Source organism: Grampus griseus, assembly GCF_964374135.1.
Source record: "Grampus griseus genome assembly, chromosome: 8".
NCBI classification, from domain to species: Eukaryota; Metazoa; Chordata; class Mammalia; order Artiodactyla; family Delphinidae; genus Grampus; species Grampus griseus.
In genome coordinates, this window is record NC_139002.1 from 104,869,715 (window position 1) to 104,893,154 (window position 23,440).

Sequence of the window (23,440 nt, forward strand, 5' to 3'; positions counted from 1 at the left end):
GGGCGCTTCTCCCCTCTGCTTGGGGAGGGGGGTGTTGTGCTTTGTGGGGGGTCGGGGGGTCACCACCCTCCCAGAAGAGGTGGGGGAGGGCCGCCGGCGCAGCTGGCCGGCGAGGGGCGGGGTCACAGAGGCGAAGTGTGTGTTCGAGCGAGGGCGTGTGGGGGGCAGGGCGCGCGCGGAGGAGGATCTGTGGCCTGCGCGCAGGCGCGAGCAGCGGGCCGGGCCCGAGCCCTGGAAGAAGGCCGACGGGGAGCGGGGGCGGTGGGCCGGCGGGAGGGCGGGCAGGCTGACGCTAGGGGGGGCGGGGAGCCGCGTCGGCGTCGCGGGGGCGCGGGCGATTCGAGGCCGACGCATCCGCGCGTGCGCGCGCCGGCAAAGTGTCCGCGTTAGAGGGGAGTGACGCGTGCGCGTTCACGTGCACCTCGGAGAGCGGTAAGCGGCGAGGAGAGGCTTGAAGGGGGGTGGGGGGTGGAGAGGCTAGCCGAAGGAGGGGTGGGGAGGCGGCGCCTGCGCAGTGCGCCGCGGAGGAGCTGTGTGTATGTGAGAGTCTGACGGGTTCAAAATGGCGGCGGCTGCTTCAGCGGCTCCTCCTGTGTGAGGGAAACAACACCCCTCCCCGGCAGCGGCGGCGGCGGCGGCGGCTGCGGCTCGCAGAGCACCTTCCCAGCGGCTGGGCTTGTCGCCGCTCTGTCTATCCTGGGCAGGGGGCGCTTCGGGAGGAGGGGCAACGCCAGGGGGCCCATCCCCCGGAATCCCTCCTCTGCGACTGGGGAGTAGCCGGGGGCTCGTCCCGCAGCGCGGAGCCCGGGCTGAGGGGGAGACGCGAGGGGAGCCGGGGCCCCCAGCCCGGCGCGCCGCGCCGCTCCCGCCCTCTCCGCCCCCCGGGGCCGGGGCCCGCGTTCCGGGGGGCCGGGGCGGCGCGGGCAGCCTCGGGTCGGCCGGTCTCAGCTGATCGGCCGCCGCTCCCGGGCTCCGGCGGTGGCCGAGCGGCTACTTGTCTAGGGCACGGCGGCCCCGCGGCCGGGGCTGGCCCGGGGCTCGGGCTCGGGCTGCTGACCGCTGGCCCGGGGGAGGCGGGGGCGCCCCGGGCTCGGCGCCGAGGGGTCGCGCTCCCCTCTCCTGACGCCTCAGACTCCCGGTCTCCAAAGCCAGAAGAGGAGGTTTGATTCAGCAACTGTTTCCTCTCTTTTCCGGGTCGCTGTGACCCTCTGGATACTGGGTTGATCCACGGAAAAAACCCGAAGACGACGTTTGGGATTTAATTTTTCCTCTCAGTTTTTGGAATCTTTTACTTCTCACTTGGACAAGAACTCACGAGCAAAATCCCCGGTGAGATTCCCCCTCCTGTCGCCCCCCCCCCCCTTGGAAGTTTTGGTTCGCTGTGTTATCTAAAGACTTAATGTAAAGTTTCTATTTCTTTTTCCGATGGTTGAACGAACCATTGAAACGCCTTTTCCTGGGGGAACCAGGCGAGATTTTCCATTTTTCCTCTCCGGCCCTGGCTGCTCTCAAGCCCGGGCGGTCTTCGCCCAGGGGGTGCAAACACGGTTTCCCTCCCGACTTGGGGCGAGGGCTTCCTCCAGGAGGGCTCTGCCACGAACTGCTCTTGCAAACTGTGTCATCAGGTCCAGTGGTCTCGTAGCAGTTTTGAAAGGATGCTGTTAACGTGGCCTTAATGTAGTTACAAAAAAGAAAAAAAAATCTGCATTCTCTATGGAAGCCATTATCCTTGAGAATATTTAGGAAAAAGAAAAACCTTTCTTGGTATTAGGGATCGGCCGTCGCGCAAACCGGTCTTTAATGTTTGGAAAAGATGAATTTTACTTACGTCTCTATGTAAAATCTTTATTACTTTACACAGAAAGATCTGATACATTTTTGTGTCTGATTTGCAACTCCCTTGAATTTGTTTCAGAGTTGTACACATCTTGTGTTGGGGTGGAGGGTTGGTTTGGGAATGAAAAGATCCGGGGAGTCTAGGAAGGAAGGCGACGATTGCATACGGATTTACTAGAGGTGTATGGGAAATTGTTTTGGAGTCTATTTAAATCCTAATTTCTTGTTCTCTTCTTATATAGTTAGTCTGTCCTTTTCTTTAGTTTCTAATTACGGGTGAGAGAGAACTAATTTGGTTCGGATCTGGATTAGTTCAGTGGCTGCTTCACCTGGCCAGCTCTCTAAGAGAGAAAAGTCCTGTGTCCCCCCCCCCCTTTTTTCTTTCTTTTTTTTTTTTTTTTGCTAATGCTGCCATTGAAGGGGAGCCTTGCGTATTGTAATCCTGTGGGGAGAAACAAGTGGTATAGCCCGACAGTAAGGAACTGAAACCAACATCTTCTTGCCTATAGGCCTCAGACAGTTGTAATGTGATTAATGTTGATCTTGACATGGAACCACTTGCCCCAGAGCTGAGAGGTCCCAAACTGATGAAGAGGAACCAGATTTCTCAGGAAGCCTTTAACTTACACATGTCCTAAACACTTCATTCCGAGGAAAGAAAGGTTGAGTTCGAGGATGAGTTCTCATCTCTGCTCATATCATTATTCTTTAGTGTTGCAATCTGGTTCCTAAGGAGGAAGAGGAAGGCAGCCCTGGAGTGGTTTCTTTCTGTAATTTCAACAGAAGAGTGAGAGATGGAACCCGAAGAAGAAAGGATTCGTTACAGCCAGAGATTGGTTAGTATTTTCTTGTCTTTTTTTTTCTTTTCTTTTCTTTTCTTTTTTTCCAATTTTGAAGCAGAAAAACTATTTTGTTTACATTTGTGAACATACTGTGATTAAAACTTTTCAGGTGGCTTTTCTCTGCACCAGAGGAGGGAAGGTGTATTAGTATCTCATTTGAATTTTAGGCCAAGTAGTTAGAGTCTTAGTAGTCATCCTATTTGGAAATGGATTTATAGGTAGCTTTTAACTTCTGCTGAAACCGTTGTAAATCAAAGGATTTTGTGGATTACAGTGTGACAAGGATTCCTAATTTTGCAATACTGACATTGTAATAAATCTAATTGATTACGTTAGATTTGAATGTAAATTTGAGGGGCAAAACTGTTTGAGGAAGGATAGTTCCGTATAATTTTTTTAGATTATTGTGTACCAAGATTTTTGGCTTTGAGCTGGGGAGTGGAAATGCGGATTTTTTTTTTTTTAACACAAATTAACACTGATAGGGTTGAAGGGGATTGATTGAGAGAAGGGAGAATACTGGATGCTGATAAAGTTCTATATTTTGTATTTGGGGAGGGATGTATGCGATATATCTTATAAAAGTAAATTTTTACTTAGTAATGATTTGGAAGGAATTAGCTTGTATGTGCATATGAATACTTTGTCCATTAGGCTCCCGCTTTCCTCTCAGGGTTTCCCTACTGGAGTTTAAGAATTTGATTTTTGTTTTCCCTAGTCAAAGAGAGCTTTATTAATATTCTCACCATATATTCGTTTCAGAAATTTGACTTTATTTGTAGAGTGGGGAATGAGGAAAGCCACAGAACTATATGCATTATGTAAACTTTGGTGAACTGAAAGACCTAGAAAATTACTAAAGGAATTTATGCTGGTTTTATTTGGCTCTGCATTTTAGACTGAATTTGGAGGAAAAAAGAGTGATTCTTTAATTCATTTTCTGATAATGTCCAGACTCTTTGAGAAAAGGCTGTTCTCCCCCGCCCACCCCCCCCATGCCCCAGTGTGACTGTTGAAAAGGTGTGGTGTGTATTGGCAAGTGTATCCAGTAGGCAGTATGTTCTAGCAAAGCTTTATTTCAGAGATTTGCTTCTTGTCTCCTAATCTGTGTGTTGAGATTATAATTCTTTATCTTTAACTTTTAGAAATAAAGTATATCATCAGTGGAATTTTGTACGTTTAGGATTTATTTTTGTTTTGACATTTCTTGAATTCAGTTTTTTGGGGGGAAAAGAAAGAAGATGCTGCAAAATTCTTTTCTTGGTTAGTTACTGCTATATGGATTTTCGTTTTTATCACGTCAGGCTGGTAGAATTGCTGAGCTGTTTCATAAATATCTGAGAGATCTTGGGATCCAGTCTTTCAAAGCAAGTTTTTATTTTTTAACAAGATAGGGAGGTAGTGGTAAGGAGATCCAAAGAATCTGTGATTTTTGTCCTGGTAAGTTTTTTTTTTTAATTGTAAAATGATTGCTACCTGTTGCACACATTAACCTTTTCCTTATCTAGCATATTTTTTCTTTTGGTTTATGTGTTTTTGTAGCAGTGTTGTGTAAGAGGGTACAGCAAATATTTTGGGAGAATCTTGCTCACTTAGAATTTTGGGTAATAATCTTGAGTTTAGGGTGACTGATGTCTGTTTTCCTTTTTTAAATTACATGACAAAATTATATCCAAAGTGTAAATCCCTTCCATAACATAACTTTTTTTTTTTTTTTTTGCGGTACGCGGGCCTCTCACTGTTGTGGCCTCTCCCGTTGCGGAGCACAGGCTCCGGACGCGCAGGCTCAGCGGCCATGGCTCACGGGCCCAGCTGCTCCGCGGCATGTGGGATCTTCCTGGACCGGGGCACAAACCCGTGTCCCCTGCATCGGCAGGCGGACTCTCAACCACTGCGCCACCAGGGAAGCCCCATAACATAACTTTTGATATGAGAGCATATTGGTGGCTAATTTGAATGGCAGTCTGCCTACCAAACTTTTAAATTTATTTATTTATTTATTTTTAAAATTTATTTATTTTATTTTTGTCTGCGTTGGGTCTTCATTGCTGCGTGTGGGCTTTCTCTAGTGGTGGCGAAAGGGGGCTACTCTTCATTGCGGAGCACAGACTTGAGACGCTCGGGCTTCAGTAGTTGTGGCGTGCAGGCTTCAGTAGCTGTGGCACACGGGCTTAGTTCTTCCGCGGCATGTGGGATCTTCCCGGACCAGGGCTCGAACCCATGTGCCCTGCGTTGGCAGGAGAATTCTTAACCACTGCGCCACCAGGGAAGCCCTAAATTTATTTATTTTATTTTATTTATTTTTGGCTGTGTCGCGTCTTTGTTGCTGTGCGCCGGCTTTCTCTAGTTGCGGCGAGCAGGGGCCACTGTTCGTTGTGGTACACGGGCTTCTCATTGCGGTGGCTTCTCTTGTTGCGGAGCATGGGCTCTAGGCACGCGGGCTTCAGTAGTTGTGGCTCGCGGGCTGTAGGGCGCAGGCTCAGTAGTTGTGGTGTACGGCCTTAGTTGCTCTGCAGCATGTGGGATCTTCCTGGACCAGGGCTCAAACCCGTGTCCCCCGCATTGGCAGGCAGATTCCTAACCACTGTGCCACCAGGGAAGCCCTGCCTACCAAACTTTTAATGTCTCTGTGGCAAGTGCTTATATTACAGAATTCTCTATTGATAAAGTTAGATATTTGAGGAATTTTAAGACTGACATGAAGGCATAAAGGCTAATTTTTACAGTAGCTATAATACCGTATCTCTTTAAGTCAAAGTATAGAATTTAGTTTTGTTTTGCAGTTACTGGCCATGGAACATAAAGTTTGAAAGAGAGACAAAATGACAGGTGTGCTAATTTGGCTTGGTGATTAAACTTTGTGTGGTCTCATGCTATATGTTTGTCGAATTGAATTACCTAGTGCATTGATTATAGTGTTATTGGCTATCACTTCCATATTGTTTTAGAGGACAAAACCTAAATGGTTATCCCTCTGTGACATACTTTCAAAATAGCCTCTTGGGAGAGAAAATGTAGTATACCAGTATTAACAGTCTGAGGCCAAACTCGTTTCAGAACAAGAGTGACTTTAATATTGAGGATCTTTTACCTATCTTTAAAAAAAAAAAGTTGTATCCTTACTTATAAGAATATGTATTATTCATGATTGAATAGATCCTTTTTAATGCTTTTAACTGACATAGCTATTTCAAGTTCACAGACTGGATTTGGTGAGATAAATTTTGATATGTTTGTTATCATCTTTGTGACAAGCCATTTTTTAAAAAATCAGGCATAGCTAGTTTTTAAAAATTGGCTTGTCTTTTGTCAAACTAGTATTTATCTATTACATGTAGAAGAGAATTACACCTTTGAATATGGTATGTACGTGTAGATTTGGGGCATAAGCTCTTCTTTCTGGAACTAGAACATTTACTTATTTTGCAGTGTAGGGAATACAAGGGAGGGTAAATGCTGTTTTGATTTTTTTTAAACAAGCCACTGTTTTGTTTTTAATGAAAAGATTAGTAGTTTTGTGTATGGATTTCTAGAAGAAAGCCAGATAGATCTCCATGGGAAGTTGACATAGTTGAGGAGGTATTCAAGTGAGAGGGATAGAAGCTTCAGGTTGGTGATGGGTGGATATTTGGTTATCCTGAGGTAATGATGATTTATTTCTGTATTTCTAGTAAATTAAGATGTAGGACCTTACTGAGAAACATGGACAGGTACTAATTTTAGAACTTTTTTTCTTCATTTGGTTTCAGGAGCCAAAGTGTTGAAGTATTTTTGAATGTTTGTCACAGCCATGTATATTTAAATGTTTGTTTATAGGGAATGTTCAACATAATATCTTATAGTTTCTTAATCTAAAATATTAGTTAAATCCTCAGCAATTGTAGTCAATGATCTTTTAAGTTTTTGAAATCACACCAATTCTGAGTAATCCTTATTATTGCACAATAAAAATAAAATCAAGGACAAAATAATGTGCATCTGAAGTAAATGCTTAAGGTATAGTTACATTTAGTATGGAAAAAAATTCACTGACCCCTGCCAAAGGCAATTGTAGAAACAAATGAACGCCTAAATCAATGTAAAAGAAGGTGAAGACAATATACTTCAGGGTAAAAGAAGTTACATGACATGAATATTTTTTTCCCTTGACTTCACCTAAGCCTAGTGCTGTTATCTGAAGGGAGAGATGCTGATTTACTTGAGAATTCAGCTTGCTTGTCAATCTTGATGCTAAGATGAAGAGATTTTCTAAAGGATGTTATTATACTACTGGATGCTCAATCCTGTTAATGTGCCTTACATATGATTCTCTCTGAAATAGCTAAATCATTTATCTGTTGCAAGAAACTGAGGGCACTGAGTCCTTATGATATTCTCACCTTTCTTTGGGTCATCCTTAAAATTGTCTCCCCAGATTCAGGAGCAATGAACAGATTATCCCTTTTACAAACAGTCGCACTTTGAATGTCCCCGCTCTAAGGTCTTTCTGCCCAGGAATAGACCAGGCAAAATAAAAACCTAATTTTAAGCAATTTTTTCCATAGTTTATTAATAATTAAAAAAATTATAGATGGTCTAAATTGTTGAATTTGCTTATTTATCGTCATTCCATTAGACTTAACTGTCAGTCTCTATTGGTGGAGGAGTACATTGTTCGGAGTGTTGCAGTCTCCTTCCTGGTGATGTAGGAAAAACTTGTTGCCCATTTTTGGCATTCAAAATGCAGATGATGAGGGAGCTAATTCTTTATACTTATGCATCAGTCTTCCACAGTTACCCGTATTTTGGGGACCCAGAATACAGGGCTGTATTTAAGCCCCATTACTTTCTCTTATTTATTTTGCTGAGCACTAATCACTACCATACTTAAGTTTGTTTGTGCATATCTCTCCATTAGAGTACAGGCTCCTTGAGAGTTGGGACTTTGTTTTTGTTTATGGTGTCTACTGGATGCTTTGAATAGTGCCTGACACATAGAAAGTGCTCAATAATTAGCCTCAAAAAGAGAGAAGAAAGTACTCTCAGTCTGCAATGTAGAAAGTGCTCAATAAGTATTTGTTGATATTGTTGAAAGCCCTCATAAGTATTTACTTTTCTTTGCTATGAGTTTTCTTGACTGCTAGGAATAGATCACTAGAATGGAGGAGAGTTTGGTATACAGGGATGAGCAAAATATTGGGGTATTGGGTTCTGTAGTATACATAAGAACCAGAAGGCCTAAGCTCTAACAAATGAAAACTTATGCTTAGCACACGTGCCACATGAACACATTTATAGTATTTAAGCCATTAGAACAGATAAGAAAATATTTAGTTAACTGTAAAAGCTCAGTCTGAATTTTAAGTTTCCTATCTCAAATCCTGTCCTAAACCCTCCATGTTACGGTTTTTGCTGACTTTAAGACAACCTTAAAGTTGTGAAGTTGCAAGCGACGGTGTTTGTGTTACTCTCAAGTCTTGGTTTTTGTAAACTGATACAGCCACTATGGAGAACTGTATGGAGGTTCCTTAAAAACTAAAAATAGAACTACCATACGACCCAGCAGTCCCACTACTGGGCATATACCCTGAGAAAACCATAATTCAAAAAGAGTCATGTACCACAATGTTCATTGCAGCTCTATTTACAGTAGCCAGGACATGGAAGGAACCTAAGTGTTCATCGACAGATGAATGGATAAAGAAGATGTGGCACATATATACAATGGAATATTACTCAGCCGTAAAAAGAAACGAAATTGAGTTATTTGTAGTGAGGTGGATGGACCTAGAGTCTGTCATACAGAGTGAAGTAAGTCAAAGAGAAAAACAAATACCATATGCTAACACATACGTATGGAATCTTAAAAAAAAAAAAAAGGTTCTGAAGAACCTAGGGGCAGGACAGGAATAAAGACGCAGACGTAGAGAATGGACTTGAGGACATGGGGAGGGGGAAGGGTAAGCTGGGACGAAGTGAGAGAGTGGCATGGACATATATACACTACCAAATGTAAAATAGATAGCTAGTGGGAAGCAGCCGCATAGCACAAGGAGATCAGCTCTGTGCTTTGTTACCACCTAGAGGGGTGGGATAGGGAGTAGATATGGGGATATATGTATAGCTGGTTCACTTTGTTATAAAGCAGAAACTAACACACCATTATAAAGCAATTATACTCCAATAAAGATGTTAAAAAAAATAGTCTTGGTTTTGACCATTAAGTCAGGGAATGGATACATTTGCTGTATACCATGCAGAGGGACATAACATTCTTATTTTCTGTTCCTTTTTATTTTTCTTCTTGGGGAATGAACATCCTTAGTCAGGTTTTATTAATGTGCTCTCTTTATCTCATTTTTGGGATAATACAGTGTTTTTGCATTGTGCTTTCACATCAACAGAGGTTAAAATTCAATAAACATTTATCATGTGTCAAGTACTAGGCTAGGTTCTTTCAAATGCGTTACCTTATTTAATCTTCAAAACAGCCCTGTAAGGTAGATGGTATAGTTTCCAACCTTAATTTTTTTTTTTAAATAAATTTATTTATTTATTTTTGGCTGTGTTGGGTCTTCATTTCTGTGCGCGGGCTTTCTCTAGTTGCGGCCAGCGGGGGTCACTCTTTATCGTGGTGCGCGGGCCTCTCACTGTCGCGGCCTCTCTTGTTGCGGAGCACAGGCTCCAGACGCGCAGGCTCAGTAGTTGTGGCTCACGGGCCTAGTTGCTCCACGGCATGTGGGATCTTCCCAGACCAGGGCTCAAACCTGTGTCCCCAGCACTGGCAGGCAGATTCTCAACCACTGCACCACCAGGGAAGCCCCAACCTTAATTTTTTTTATCATGGTAATGGAGGCGTAGGGAGCTGCCTTGACTTGACCAGGGTCACAAAGTTGGTAAGGGGTGGAACGAGACTTTGAACCCTGTGTTTCTTCTTTCACACCTTATCATCTCTCTTGCCGTGTATTTCATACAGAAAACAAATGATAGGTACTCCTGTTGTAGGAAGTTGTAAACTGAGTGCTTCATCTTTTTTTGAGGCTACTGTTACAGTTTCTTTCCTAACAAATATCTGCTTAATAGCCTAAATGAGATAGCTACAAATATTTGACAGCTAACATTTGATTATGTTTTTTAAAAATTGGCACGTTCTTTCTTTTTTGTGAACTTTGAACTTACTGCACTTGATCTATTAAAATAGCAATATCCATGCAGTTTGTGTATATGTCAAGCCTTTTATTTATGCATGTCACTCATATCATTGTTTTCTGTTTTAAATTTTAGGTTCTTGGGGGTTTTCTCTATCTGTGAGTACTTGGTAAAAACTTAAAGCATAAAGATAAAAGGCAGCAGATAGTGACCAAATGAGTGGTTTTGGCAAATACAGTGGTGAAGCCTCCTTCAGGTAGGTAGAGAGGAGGAGGGAAGAGGGTGGTCTTGTAGGAGCTAAAGAGAGCGTAAGCTTTACTAGAGATTAGTAGGACTAAAGTAGAAGATTTGTTTGGGAGGTAGTGTTGATAATGTAGGGAGCACATTTTAAACAATTACGAAAGCCAGGTATGGAAAATAGAGAGCCGTTAGAAGCTGTGGTTTGTTTTTAATTGAACACTAATTTGATCAAAATGTTTTTTTACGAGTAATATTTTTGTAGTTTTAAGTCAGGGAGGTGTCTAGAAGAATACTGAAATAGATTACCTCTTGAGGTGATAGGTTACCTGAACTCTAGGGCAGTGGTTCTTGAAGTGTGGTCCACTTACCAGCAAGGTAAACATTATCTGGATGTCTGGGAACTAGTTAGAAATGCATATTTTTGGGCCCTGCCTCATACTTTTGGTGGATCAGAAACTCTGGGGTTTGAGACCCAGTGATCTGTGTTTTAACAAGCCAGGTGATTCTGTTGTGTGCAGAAGTTTGAGAACTACTGCTCTGGGGTATAGATAGTAGAAATGGAAAGGAAGAGATAGAAGCAAGACACTTTGGCAGTGAAGGACTGACAAAACTTGGTGAATGATAGATACCAGCATGTTAGGATGGAAAAGAGTGCTTGACTGGGGATCATGAGCCCAGAGTCCTAGTACCAATTCTATTACCAGCTATAGTTTTGAGCAAGAGAACTGACCTCTTATTGAGGGAGTTATACTAAGTGATTTCTGAGGATTTTGGAAGCAAAGACAAATGAATTAAGGTGGACTCTGGGATTAAGTCTCGATTATCAGGAAGATCAGAGGGAGGAATTTTTGAAAGAGGGAGGAGTGAGTGTGGGCAGATGTTTTAGACATTTGGAACAGATTTGTTTAAAGCAGAGGTTCTCAGCTGGGTGTGATTTTTGCCCCCCGCCCCGGAGACATTTGGCAATATCTGGAGACATTTTTGATTGTCAGACTAGGAGAGTACTACTGGTATGTTAGTGAGTAGAGGCTAGGGATGCTGTTAAAACATCCCATTAAACATCCCCTACAACAGAACCTGCCGTATAGTGCGGGGAGCTCAGCTCGGTGCTCTGTGGTGACCTAGATGGGTGGGATGGGGTGGTGGTGGGAGGGAGGTCCAGGAGGGAGGGGATATATGTATACATATAGCTGATTCACTTCGTTGTACAGCAGGAACTAACACCACATTGTAAAGCAACTATACCTCCAAAACAAAAACCAAAACAAATTGCCCATAACAAAGAATTATCCAGTGTTAATTGGGTGAGATTGAAAACTGATTTAAAGAGAGCTATCCAGTAGATGGGTTCTAGGTTTCCATCCTGATTATCTGCTGTTAATCTTAGAGTTTTAAGTCCAACACAAAACATCTTGAAAGCATCTCAGATTGTTTTTCTCAGGGCTTTGCCCAAATAAGCATGAAGTGGTTTTTTTGTTGTTGAATTTTTGCAAAAGTAACTTCATGGTCATGGCAAATCCTCAACCTAGTTGCAGATTTCTTTATTATTCCTTTAAACTTATTCTAAGATCACTTGATTTGGGCAACCAAAGTAAGTACTCACTGTCTTGAGATGAATAGTTAAGTTATAACAATAAATCATCTTTTGGTATTCTCTTTGAAGGATAGCAAAAAATGAGCTAAAAGCTGTGGGTGTTGATGTGAACAAATATTGAAATACTTTTGATTACCATGTGGCTGAATAAACCCATGGCCATTCCTGGAAACAACCTCATGAGCTGGTTGTGGCCCTCAGTGTGAATTTAAGGTAGCCCCAACCTTAATTTATCTCTTTATATCCCTGGATCACAGAAGTTACGAAGTCTTTTGTGTCAGGGCAGTAATCTAGCCAACCCTTTCTTGTTTCTGACAGTAACTTCAAGAGAATGTATATTCATAAATACGGTGATTGTATTGTAGGACTTTAATCATTTCCAATGTACCTCTGTGTTTATTGTCTTTTGATCATCTTATTCTTTTGATCATCACAATTGCAGGGGTTGCTAGGACATGAGGATGGTGCTACCATGTTGCACAATTCCTGAGGGACCCATTCACATTTGTTATTCTATGTGAAAGATGCTCTTGGAGATGGGCAGTGTGCAAACAAACAAAAAAAAGGGACCCTTTCTGGGTGGGTAAGATAAAGGAAGGGCTTCCCTCAAGGCGCAGTGGTTAAGAATCTGCCTGCCAATGCAGGGGACACAGGTTTGAACCCTGGTCCAGGAAGATCCCACGTGCTGCAGAACACCTAAGCCTGTGCACCACAACTACTGAGCCTGTGCTCTAGAGCCTGCAAGCCACAACTACTGAACCCGTGTGCCTAGAGCCCATGCTCTGCAACAAGAGAAACCACGGCAATGAGAAGCCCGCATACCACAATGAAGAGTAGCCCCTGCTCTCCGCAACTAGAGAAAAGCCCGTGCAGCAATGAAGACCCAATGCAGCCAAAAATAAATATAAATAAAACAAATTTCTTTCAAAAAAAAGATAAAGGAAAAGCCACCTTGTATATTTGAAACAAAGGGAGAAAAGAGTCCAGTCTGATGAATAATAGCACACATTAATTGAGTGTATATTATGTGCTTGGTACTGACCTTTTACATATATTAACTAATTTAATTTTCAGCAGCCCTTTGAGGTAGGTTCTGTGATTTCCATTTTCTAGTTTGGAAACTGAGGCATAGCACAGTTAAATAACTTGTCCCAGGTTATTCAGCTAAGTAGGGAAAGAGCCAGGATTTATAGTAGACAGTCTAAGATATACTGCCTCTTTTTCAACTTTGTTGGAACGCAGTTTGTAAATGTTCTGCTGTTGAATTTAGGGTGTTCCCCAAGTCATCTTTTCTCACTCAAGAGATTCATTCACTTAAATGTTTGCTGAGTGCTTACACCGTGTCAGGCACTTAACATGGGCCTTGCTTTTTTAGAACTTCCAAATAACTGTGGTTTCAGGTAGTGCTGAATACTTTGAAGAAATTAAGAGGGGGATAAAATACTTGTAGGGTGGGGATCACTCCTTGAGTTGGGTCATTGGTAAAGGCTCCCTGAGAAGATGGTGTTTGTAACTGAGACCTGAGCGATGAGGAGCCAGTCTTGTGAAGGTCAAGGCCTTGGGGGACCAGATCTGGGTCAGCAGAGCTCTAGGTTGAGGGACCACCTAATGCAAAGCCCTATGGTAGGAATGAGAAAATATTACAAGCACTTAACCACATGTCAGACACCATGCAGGGCACTTGGGATACAGATACAGTGATGAGCAAGATAGGCATGGTCCCTCTGTCATCAAGATTACGGTCTGTTAGGGAAGTCAGACAATAAATACTTATAATGTTAATTATAGTTATGCAAAGGACTACAAAGATAATGTAGGAGGCAATGAAAGTGTATAATAGAGTGACCTAATCTAAACTTCAGGAGTGGGAAGAGGCATCAGGGAACACTTTTCCTGAGAAAACCTTTAAAGCTGAGACCTGAAGGGTGAGTAAGAGGTAACCAGGCAAAAAGGAGAAGTGATTATCATATGCAGAACCTCCGAGGTTGGAAGGAATCTGACATGTTTGAGGAGCCTACCAACCAAACCAAACCAAAAAGGACGGTGTAACTGGAGAGAGGAAGTAAGTGGTGGAGACAGTTAAAATCCTGACAAGGTAATCAGGGGTCAGGTCAAGTAGGGCTTTATTCTTTTCTTTTTAAATTTATTTATTTATTTATTTTTGATTGCGTTGGATCCTTGTTGCTGGACGCGGGCTTTCTCTAGTTGCAGCTAACGGGGGCTACTCTTTGTTGCGATGCGCGGGCTTCTCACTGCGATGGCTTCTCTTGTTGCGGAGCACGGGCTCTAGGTGCACGGGCTTCAGTAGTTGCAGCACGTGGGCTCAGTGGTTGTGGCTCACGGGCTCTAGAGCACAGGCTCAGTAGTTGTGGCGCACAGGCTTAGTTGCTCCATGGCATGTGGGATCTTCCTGGTCCAGGGCTCAAAGGGTAGAGCTTTATTCTGAAGGCAGTGGGAATGCAAAGTTCAGCAGAGGAGTATAACATGCTTGGAGTAATATCAGTAGCTGCAGTGTAGAGAAGGGATCAGGGAGAGGTAAGAATGGATTTGGTGAGAACAACTAGGAGGCTACTGCAGTTCAGGTAAGATAAGATGGTAGTATGGTTGAGAGTGCTGGCAGTAGAATTATAGAGGTCTTCAGGAATATTTAGGAAATGGAATCAAAGGACTTTGGTTCATTGGTTGTGTGGAGGGTGAGGTTAAGGGTTACATATAAGCATAACTCCCACGTTTTTCTCATGTGAGTGGTTTGTGGTGCAGTCCTTTTATTGAGATACAGGGCGCACTGAAGGAAGAGCAGATTTGGAGATTGAGGGGAAGAGCTTACGTTCAGTTTTGAGTTAAGTTTGGACAGGTTGAGTGTGAAGTGCCTGTGAGACATCCTGGTAGAACTGTTGAGTAGGTAACTGGCTGTGGTTCTGGGCTTCAGGAAGGGCTTATTGGCATATAGTTGGATCTTACTGGCATACGTGTGGTAGTTGAAGTTGGGTAGACAGGGAGTGACTTACAAAGGGGGTGAGAAGGAGGAACCAGAGGGATATGAGGAAAATCAGGAGAAGTGGTGCTGGGACTTCCCTGGTGGTCCAGTGGGTAAGACTCCTCACTCCCAATGCAGAGGGCCCGGGTTTAATCCCTGTTCGGGGCACTAGATCCCGCATGCAGGCCGCAACTAAGAGTTCGCATGCCGCAACGAAGATCCTGCATGCCACAACTAAGGCCCGGTGTGGCCAAAATAAATAAATAAATAAATTCTTTAAAAAAAAAAAAAAAAGAGTAGTTGTGCCTTGGGGACTTCCCTGGCGGTCCAGTGGTTAAGACTTCACGCTTCCAAGCAGGGGCATGGGTTCAATTCCTGGTTGGGGAACTAAGATCCCACATGCCATGTGGTGGGGCCAAAAGATTTCAAAAAAAAAAAAGGATAAACAGTGTTTATCAGGCACTGTTCTAACCATCAGTGTATTTTTACTCATTTAATGCTTGTAACTCTATGAAGTAGGTGCTTTTATTATCTCTATTTTATAGATCAGGAAAATGATACAAGAAGGGACTGTATAATTTGCTCAAGACCACTGGGTAGTAACTGGAGAAGTTGGTTTTCGAACCCAGGTTTGTATGGCTCCAGTTTGCATTCTTTTTTTTTTTATAAATTTGTTTATTTAGTTTGGGGGTTTTTTTGGCTGCGTTGGATCTTCATTGCTGTGTGTGGGCTTTCTCTAGTTGCAGCGAGCGGGGGATACTCTTCGTTGCAGTGTGCGGACTTCTCATTGCGGTGGCTTCTCTTGTGGAGTACGGGCTGTAGGCACGCGGGCTTCAGTAGTTGTGGCACGTGGGCTCCGTAGTTGTGACTCACGGACTCTACAGCGCAGGCTCATAGTTGTGGCTCACGGGCTTAGTTGCCCTATGGCATGTGGGATCTTCCCGGACCAGGGCTTGAACCCATGTCCCCTGCATTGGCAGGCGGATTCTTAACCGCTGCGCCACCAGGGAAGTCCCCAGTTTATATTCTTTTTTTTTTTTTCCGCGGTACGCGGGCCTCTCACTGTTGTGGCCTCTCCCGTTGCGGAGCAACAGGCTCCGGACGCACAGGCTCAACGTCCATGGCTCACGGGCCTAGCCGCTCCATGGCATGTGGGATCTTCCTGGACCAGGGCACGAACCCATATCCCCTGCATCGGCAGGCGGACTCTCAACCACTGCGCCACCAGGGAAGGAGGCCCTCCAGTTTATATTCTTAAACACCACTTTACACTAATAGTGTTTCAAAGAGGAGAGAGTGGTCAGCTGAGGTGGATGCTGCTTACAGGCTGAGTATACTGAAGACTTGAGATTTCCATTGGATTTGGCAACATAGAGGTTATTGGTGACTTTAAACAGGAGTTTTGGTGGCATTTGGGGGCAAAAGACATTCTTCAAAATAAATGTGAGATTAAACAGAGACAGTGAATGAAGAGAAGTTTAGAGAAGTTTGGCTGTGAACAGAGAAGTGGAGCAAGTCGTTAGCTACAAGTGTAAGATCCAGAGAATGTTCTCTTCAATGTTTATTTGTTTGCTGTGTTTTGTTTTAAGATAGAAGAGACCACTGCATTTTTTTGTTAATGGCGTTATCAACTATTACTCCTTCTTCTGTTACTCTCCATATTTACTTAGTTGCTAAGCCCTGCTGGATTTCTGATATTCATCTCTTTGTAGTTCCTACTGCCACTTCTAGTTCTTACTCTTAGCCTGGACTATTGTAGTAGCCTTTTCTTAGATTTTTTAATTTTTATTTATTATTTTTTTTTTTTAGTGTCAATTCTTTTTTTTTTTTAAAGTTTATTTATTAATTTATTTTGGCTGTGTTGGGTCTTCATTGCTGCGTGTGGGTTTTCTCTAGTTGTGGCGAGCGGGGGCTACTCTTCGTTGTGGTGTGCGGGCTTCTCATTGCGGTGCGTGGGCTTCTCACTGCGGTGGCTTCTCTTGTTGCGGAGCATGAGCTCTAGGCACACGGGCTTCAGTAGTTGTGGCACGCAGGCTCAGTATTTGCAGCTCGCAGGCTCTAGAGCTCAGGCTCAGTAGTTGTGGCGCATGGACTTAGTTACCCCGCAGCATGTGGGATCTTCCCAGACCAGGGCTCGAACCCGTGTCCCCTGCATTGGCAGGCAGATTCTTAACCACTGCGCCACCAGGGAAGTCCCTCCATTATTTCTTATATTGTGCTTCTAAGGTTCTGATAATGTTATTCCTATCCTCTGTGACATTTCCATTCTGTAAAGTCACTGGTGGCATGGGACAGACACTGGGCCTTGGTTCATGAAACTTGGCTTTGAATTTCAGCTTATAAACTGTGTAAACTTGAGCAAGTTATTTAACCTTGATGAACTTTCATTTTTCATGTGTGGAATAGTAAAAATAAAACTTACATTTTGGAAATAGCTTATTAGTGCTTGGTTAACTTTAAAGGTTTGCCACTATAGACGCGAACTCCTTAGCCTGGTATTCAGGCTTTCCTGCACACTTGTGATATCCTGTCCCTACCCTAGGGTTTATCCTCTAAAACCCATTTGCAGTATTGTTTTCTTAATCCTATATGTTGAAGGAAACCTTTTCTGAACACTCATAGTTTTTTCTCGCTATCTCTTGTGATATCTAACTGGATACAAGATAGAAAGCTTGATTATGTCTAGATTATATGCTCCTTGAGGACAGAGCATGGCACACAGATAGCACAGAACTATTTACATCACTGAGACTGTAACATTACGAGTTGGTTAACTTCGTCATGAGCACATGGTAGAATGTAATCAAATTAATTTACTGCATTCTCTTGTTAAGTGCTGACAGTACTGCTATAATTATCAGGAGGGTGGTGGTCAGACAAAAGAGAAGGGAGCCAAGGAACAAGAATTTGCCACGTCTGGTTGCCCCACTTGTTATGGTCAGTAGAGAAAGGTGGAACAGACTGCTCATGTTCTTGAGACCATCCAGTTACCTTATTTCTTATACCGTGCTCACCAGGCTACTTTCATAATTAGTTTGGTTCCCCTGTTCCTTGGGAAATGGGTTCCCTGGATAATGGGCATGAGTATTCACAGTGCTAGGCATTGTGAAGAAGTTAACTGACAATCCTTTTATCTTGCAGAGTTGAGTACTAGCCTACCAAGATCTCTCCTCTGGGGCTTCCCTGGTGGCGCAGTGGTTGAGAGTCCGCCTGCCGATGCAGGGGACACGGGTTCGTGCCCCAGTCCAGCAGGATACCACATGCCGTGGAGCGGCTGGGCCCGTGAGCCATGGCCGCTGAGCCTGCACGTCCGGAGCCTGTGCTCCGCAACGGGAGAGGCCACAACAGTGAGAGGCCTGCGTACTACAAAAAAAAAAAAAAAAAAAGTCTCTCCTCTGAACCTTAAAGGAGACAAGAATGTCCACTTAACAGTAGTAGTGTCTACACTCTTCTTATGTACAAAGGTTTGAACGGTGTGTAGAATGCTAAGGTACCATCATACCTTAGCTCAGACCCTTTTCTCCGGGGAGAATTTCTTTGGCTAGGTCAGATCTTCCAGTTATTCTCATAGTATAGAATACCTCTTATGCGTAGCACTTCTCAAAATTGCCACTTTGCTTGGGTTATTATTTGATTGTCTGTTTCCCTTTTAGAATATAAGCATCATTAAAGGCTGCTACAGTGCCTTTTCTCACCATTTTATCCCCGTGCTTGGTACAGGTCCTGGTCCACAGTAGGTTCTTGATGGATTTTTTTTCTGTGAATGTGCATATCTAAAATGCTTTCCCTCCCACCCCATTCTGTCTTCTTGGGTAAGCTCTTAGTAAGCTCTTAGTTGTCCTCTAAGACCCCCAGATGTTGCTCTTCTCTTGAGTTCTCCTCAGTTACATTCCCAAGACACTTCTTATGCATTTTTGCTCTGGGACTAGTCACTTTGTGTTGTAATTCTTTGACCACGAGTCTATTTTCACCCAGCTAGAGTAGACTCTTTTCCAGTTTTATTGAGAAATAATTGACATACATCACTGTATAAGTTTAAGGCGTACAGCATGATAGTGTGATTTACATATATTGTGAAATGATTACCGCAATAGGTTCAGCTAATATCCATCTTCTCATACAGATACAATAAAAAGAAGAGAAGGGGACTTCCCTGGCGGTCCAGTGGTTCAGCCTCTGTGCTTCCAATGCAGGGGGCACGGGTTCAGTCCCTGGTTAGGGAACTAAGATCCCACATGCTGTGTGGTATGGCAAAAAAAAAAAGAGAAGAAAGGAAAAAAAATTTTTTCTCCTTGTGATGAGAACTCTTAGGAATTTCTCTTCCAACAACTTTTCTACGTATCATACAGCATTGTTAGCTGTAGACATCATGTTGCACATTACATCCCTAGTACTTTTTTTTTGGTAACATCCCTAGCACTTATTTATCTTCTAACTGTAAGTTTGTACCTTTTGACCACCATCCTCCAGTTTCCACTCCCCCCACACCTCATCTCTGGTAAGCACTAGAGTAGACTTCTTTAAGGCAAGAACCATGTTGTTTTCAAGTGCTCAAGTGCATTTTATTGTGCTTAGCTTTATTGCGCTTAGCAAATATTGTAGGTTTTACAAATTGAAGGTTTGTGGCAACCCTGCATTGTCAGATGATGGTTAGCATTTTTTAGCAATAAAGTATTTTTTAATTAAGGTATATATATATGTTTTTAGACAATACTTTTGCACACTTAATAGATTATAGTGTAGTATAAACATAACTTTCATATATCTCCGAGGTATGCTTGTATGTCTATTGAAATGAACAGAAATGTGTTGTGTACTTTCTTGAAAGTACATAGACCATCATATATAACATAATAACCCTAACAATTAAAAAAACCTTAGCTTGGTAATCAGGAAGCCTGTATTAGTTATCTCAGCTTTATTTTATTTACCTACAAGGTCCTTCTCAATTCTAATAGTTTAAACCAGGTGTTTTCAAAGTGTGACCCAGACCACGTCATCTGGGAACTTGTTAGAAATGCAGATTCCCAGGTCCTACCCCAAACTTACTGAATCAGAAACTCTGGGAGCGGGACCTGGACTTGTTTCAATAAGTCCACCAGGTGATTCTGATAGATGGTAAAGAGAACCACTGAAATTATTTTAGCAGTTAGTTTTTCTGTGCATTAAAAAAAAAAAAAATAGAGTTAACGACCTTAATTTAAACTTCATAGCTTAAAGTTATTTTTAAAACTTTTCTTTATATGTGTTTCGTACCAGTTGAATTTGAGGACATTTTTCTAAACTAGTTGTAGCTAAATATCAAGGTATCTTTGAATCAGAGGTAGTAGATTCAGAACTATTTGAAGACTGCTGCTTGCACAAAGTATGAGTGTGTGTATGTGCTTATATTTATATCTGTATATATGCATGTAGCATACATACATGTTTTTCTCTCTATCACTGGAAAATTCTCCATGATGAGTGGTTAAAGGAAGGGAAGGATACAGTACAGGCCTCTATTAGGCAGACTTGAATGAGTGGTATGGCAGAATAAGAAGTATTAAAAAGGAGAAGTTGCTTTTTTACAGTAGCAGATACACATATAGTTGGCCCTCTGTGTTCCTGTATCCTGCATCTATGGATTCTACCAACCATGGATTGAAACTATTCAGGGGAAAAATTCCAGAAAGTTTCAAAGAGCAAAACTTGAATTTGCTGCGGTGGCAACTACTTACGTAGCACTTACATTGTATTTACAATCATTTATATAGTATTGTATTAGGTATTATAAGTAATCTAGAGATGGTTTAAAGCATATGGGAGGATGTGCATAGGTTATATGCAAATGCCATACCATTTTATGTAAGGGGCTTGGGCATTTGTGGATTTTGGTATCCTGTGGTGGGGGGTGGGGGTTAAGGGGAGTTCCTGGAACAAATCCCATGTGGATGCTGAGGGACAACTATATTTACCTCCTATACCAAGGAGCTCTCTTAGCAACAGATTTTACCTCTGTGCTACCTGCAGCGGGTTGTTGTTGTGGACCGAAAGGTACTGATTATTGTTGATGTTCACTTACTTCCTATAGAGGGAGTTGCACACTTTACTATTGGAAACCATAATAATGGCATATCTCAGATGCATATTTTGTGTTTGGCACTATGCTACGTGCTTTTATATGTGGCCCACTTTCACCACTGTTGTTTTGGCTTAATACCTTGAGTTTAAATTTACTCTCTGTTAAATAAAAGGGAACCTTTTGGAAATAGAGTTCCTAAAAAGAACTCCATTTTTTTAAATAGATTTATTTATTTTTATTTATTTATTTTTGGCTGTGTTGGGTTTTTGTTGCTGCGCGCGGGCTTTCTTTAGTTGCGGTGAGCGGGGGCTACTCTTCATTGCGGTGCGTGGGCTTCTCATTGTGGTGGCGTCTCTTCTTGAGGAGCACGGAATCTAGGCGCGCGGGCTTCAGTAGTTGTGGCACACGGGCTCAGCAGTTGTGGTGCACGGGCTTAGTTGCTCTGCGGCCTGTGGGATCTTCCCGGACCAGGGCTCAAACCCATGTCCAGTGCGTTGGCAGGCGGATTCTTAACCACTGTGCCACCAGGGAAGCCCAAGAACTCCTTTTAAGATACCTACTTGAACAGTTTCAGGATTTAGTAAACAGTTTCATGTTTGCTTCATTTACCTGTTGTACCTTTTGTGTGTGTGTGTGATTCATTATTTTTATAGATTATACTCCATATAAAGTTATTACAGAACAGTAGCTATATTTCCCTGTGCTTTACAATATATCCTTGTTGCTTATTTATTTTATACATAGTAGCTTGTACCTTTAGTTATTACCCATCTCATACTTTCTAAATTGAAGAAGCCTGTTTTCTTTCATCTTTCCTTACATGGAAGTTGCTTCTTCTTTTTTCTTTTTTTCTTTAATTACTGTAATGGCCTTTCTCCAAGTCTTTTCTACCTATTAACTATTTCCTAGTGTGGTTACCAAAACTATAAGAATTGTCATAGGTTCAGAAGTTTTGTTGTTTTTGGTTTTTTGCTCATTTATTTATTTATTCAGCAAACATTGTTGGGTGTACTGTTGATGTTTATTGCGTGTGCTGGGTATACAGAAATGAATATCTCTACCCCGTCTTCATAGTCTGATAAGAGCCATATAAACAAATAATTACGCTGTACTATGATAAATGAAATTTAGGAAGTATAAAGTACAAGAGGCAAGAGGAAGGAGGGTATGACTGAGGAAAGAAAGTCTTCAAAGAGGAGGTAAACTATTTACTAAGCTCGATATTGTAACATTAAGGGTTGTCCAAGAGGCCAGAGGGTGAGGGGGGAAATTCCAAGCATGTCCAGAGGCAAAGAAATATGAAACAGCACTACCAGCTCAAAACAGCATTGCCAGTAGTTCAGTGTTACTAGCGCATACAAATGGGAGAGGATCTGAGATCTGAAGAGTCTGAGTCCTGTTAAGTTGTTTGTACCTTATGCAATAGGTAGTGAGGAGACATTATCGGAACTAGAAACATGGGGATACTTGATGGTATCTGTTTTAGAAAGATCGCCCTGGAAAGGTGTTGTGGTGGATAGACTAGTGAGGGAAGAATTGCAGCGGTAAGGAAATCAGATAAGAATTTACGATAATATTTTAGAAAGAAATGATAACCAAACCTTGGTACCAAGAATGGAGATGGAGAAGAGACTGAGTCGAGGTACTTGAGGACAGAGTTGATGGGACTTGGTGATCCTGTTAGATGCCCTTGGAGAGGAAGATGACTCCTGAGTTCTTGGCTTGTGTTCCCAGTTGATGGGTGGTGTCACTCACTGAGAGAGAATACCATGGTTCTATGCAAAGGCAAGAATGTAATTTTGATATATTTATATTGATCTTTATATCTACATTAGCGTATTTATTTAATTTATTTATTTAAAATTTTTTTTTCTGCGTTGGGTCTTTGTTGCTGCACGTGGGCTTTCTCTAGTTGCGGCGAGCAGGAGGGGCTACGCGGGGGCTAATCTTTGTTGCAGTGTGCAGGCTTTTCCTTGCGGTGGCTTCTTTCTTTGTTGCAGAGCATGGGCTCTAGGCATGTGGGCTTCAGTAGTTGTGGCACGTGGGCTCAGTAGTTGTGGCTTGCGGGCTCTAGAGCGCAGGCTCAGTAGTTGTGGCTCACGGGCTTAGCTGCTCCGCGGCATGTGGGATTGTCCCAGACCAGAGCTCAAACCCATGTCCCCTGCATTGGCAGCCGGCTTCTTAACCACTGCACCACCAGGGAAGCCCTACATTAGCGTATTTAAATCACCAATTATTTATTGGGTCTGCTCTATGAGAACCTTACTAGAGATTCTGGGCTGATGTCATGAGGTATCAACATAGATTTGGATGACTTTTTATTAGGTAAAACTAGTTCAGAAACCATTGTATTTTTAAATAATTAATTTTTTATTTACTTATTTATTTTGGCTGTGCTGGGTCTTAGCTGCAACGCTCAGGATCTTTAGTTGTGGCATGCAGACTATTAGTTGCGGCATGCCTGCAGGATCTAGTTCCCTGACCAGGGATCAAACCCGGGCCCCCTGCACTGGGAGCACAGAGTCTTACCCATTGGACCACCAGGGAAGTCCCAGAAACTATTGATTACTACATGGATTAATTATTTTTTCTCTAGGCCTTTTACTTTAAACTTGCCCAGATCAAAGGCTAATAGTATAATACTGATTCATGTGGCTTTTTAAGCCCTTTCTCAGTTCATTTCCCTCTGTTTGGAATATTATTCCATGTTGTCTGCTATATCATTTATGAAAATATTAGGAACTGTCCCAAACATTATCTTG

General features: G+C 42.6%; 1 protein-coding gene across 3 annotated transcripts in view; it reads left to right on the top strand.

Annotated features, from left to right (window-relative positions):
- Nucleotides 1-333: 333 nt before the first annotated feature.
- The window catches only part of KDM2A (lysine demethylase 2A), a 105,992-nt gene continuing 82,885 nt past the window's right edge, over nt 334-23,440 (top strand). For 2 of the 3 annotated variants that reach the window (XM_082659525.1, XM_082659527.1), the window contains exons 1-2: nt 1,178-1,329; nt 2,549-2,672. In XM_082659525.1, the coding sequence (XP_082515651.1) occupies nt 2,631-2,672 (42 nt within the window). In that variant the 5' untranslated portion in view covers nt 1,178-1,329; nt 2,549-2,630. Of the gene's footprint in view, nt 433-1,177; nt 1,330-2,548; nt 2,673-23,440 lie in introns of those variants that run through there. The other variant, XM_082659526.1, reaches the window with a different exon arrangement.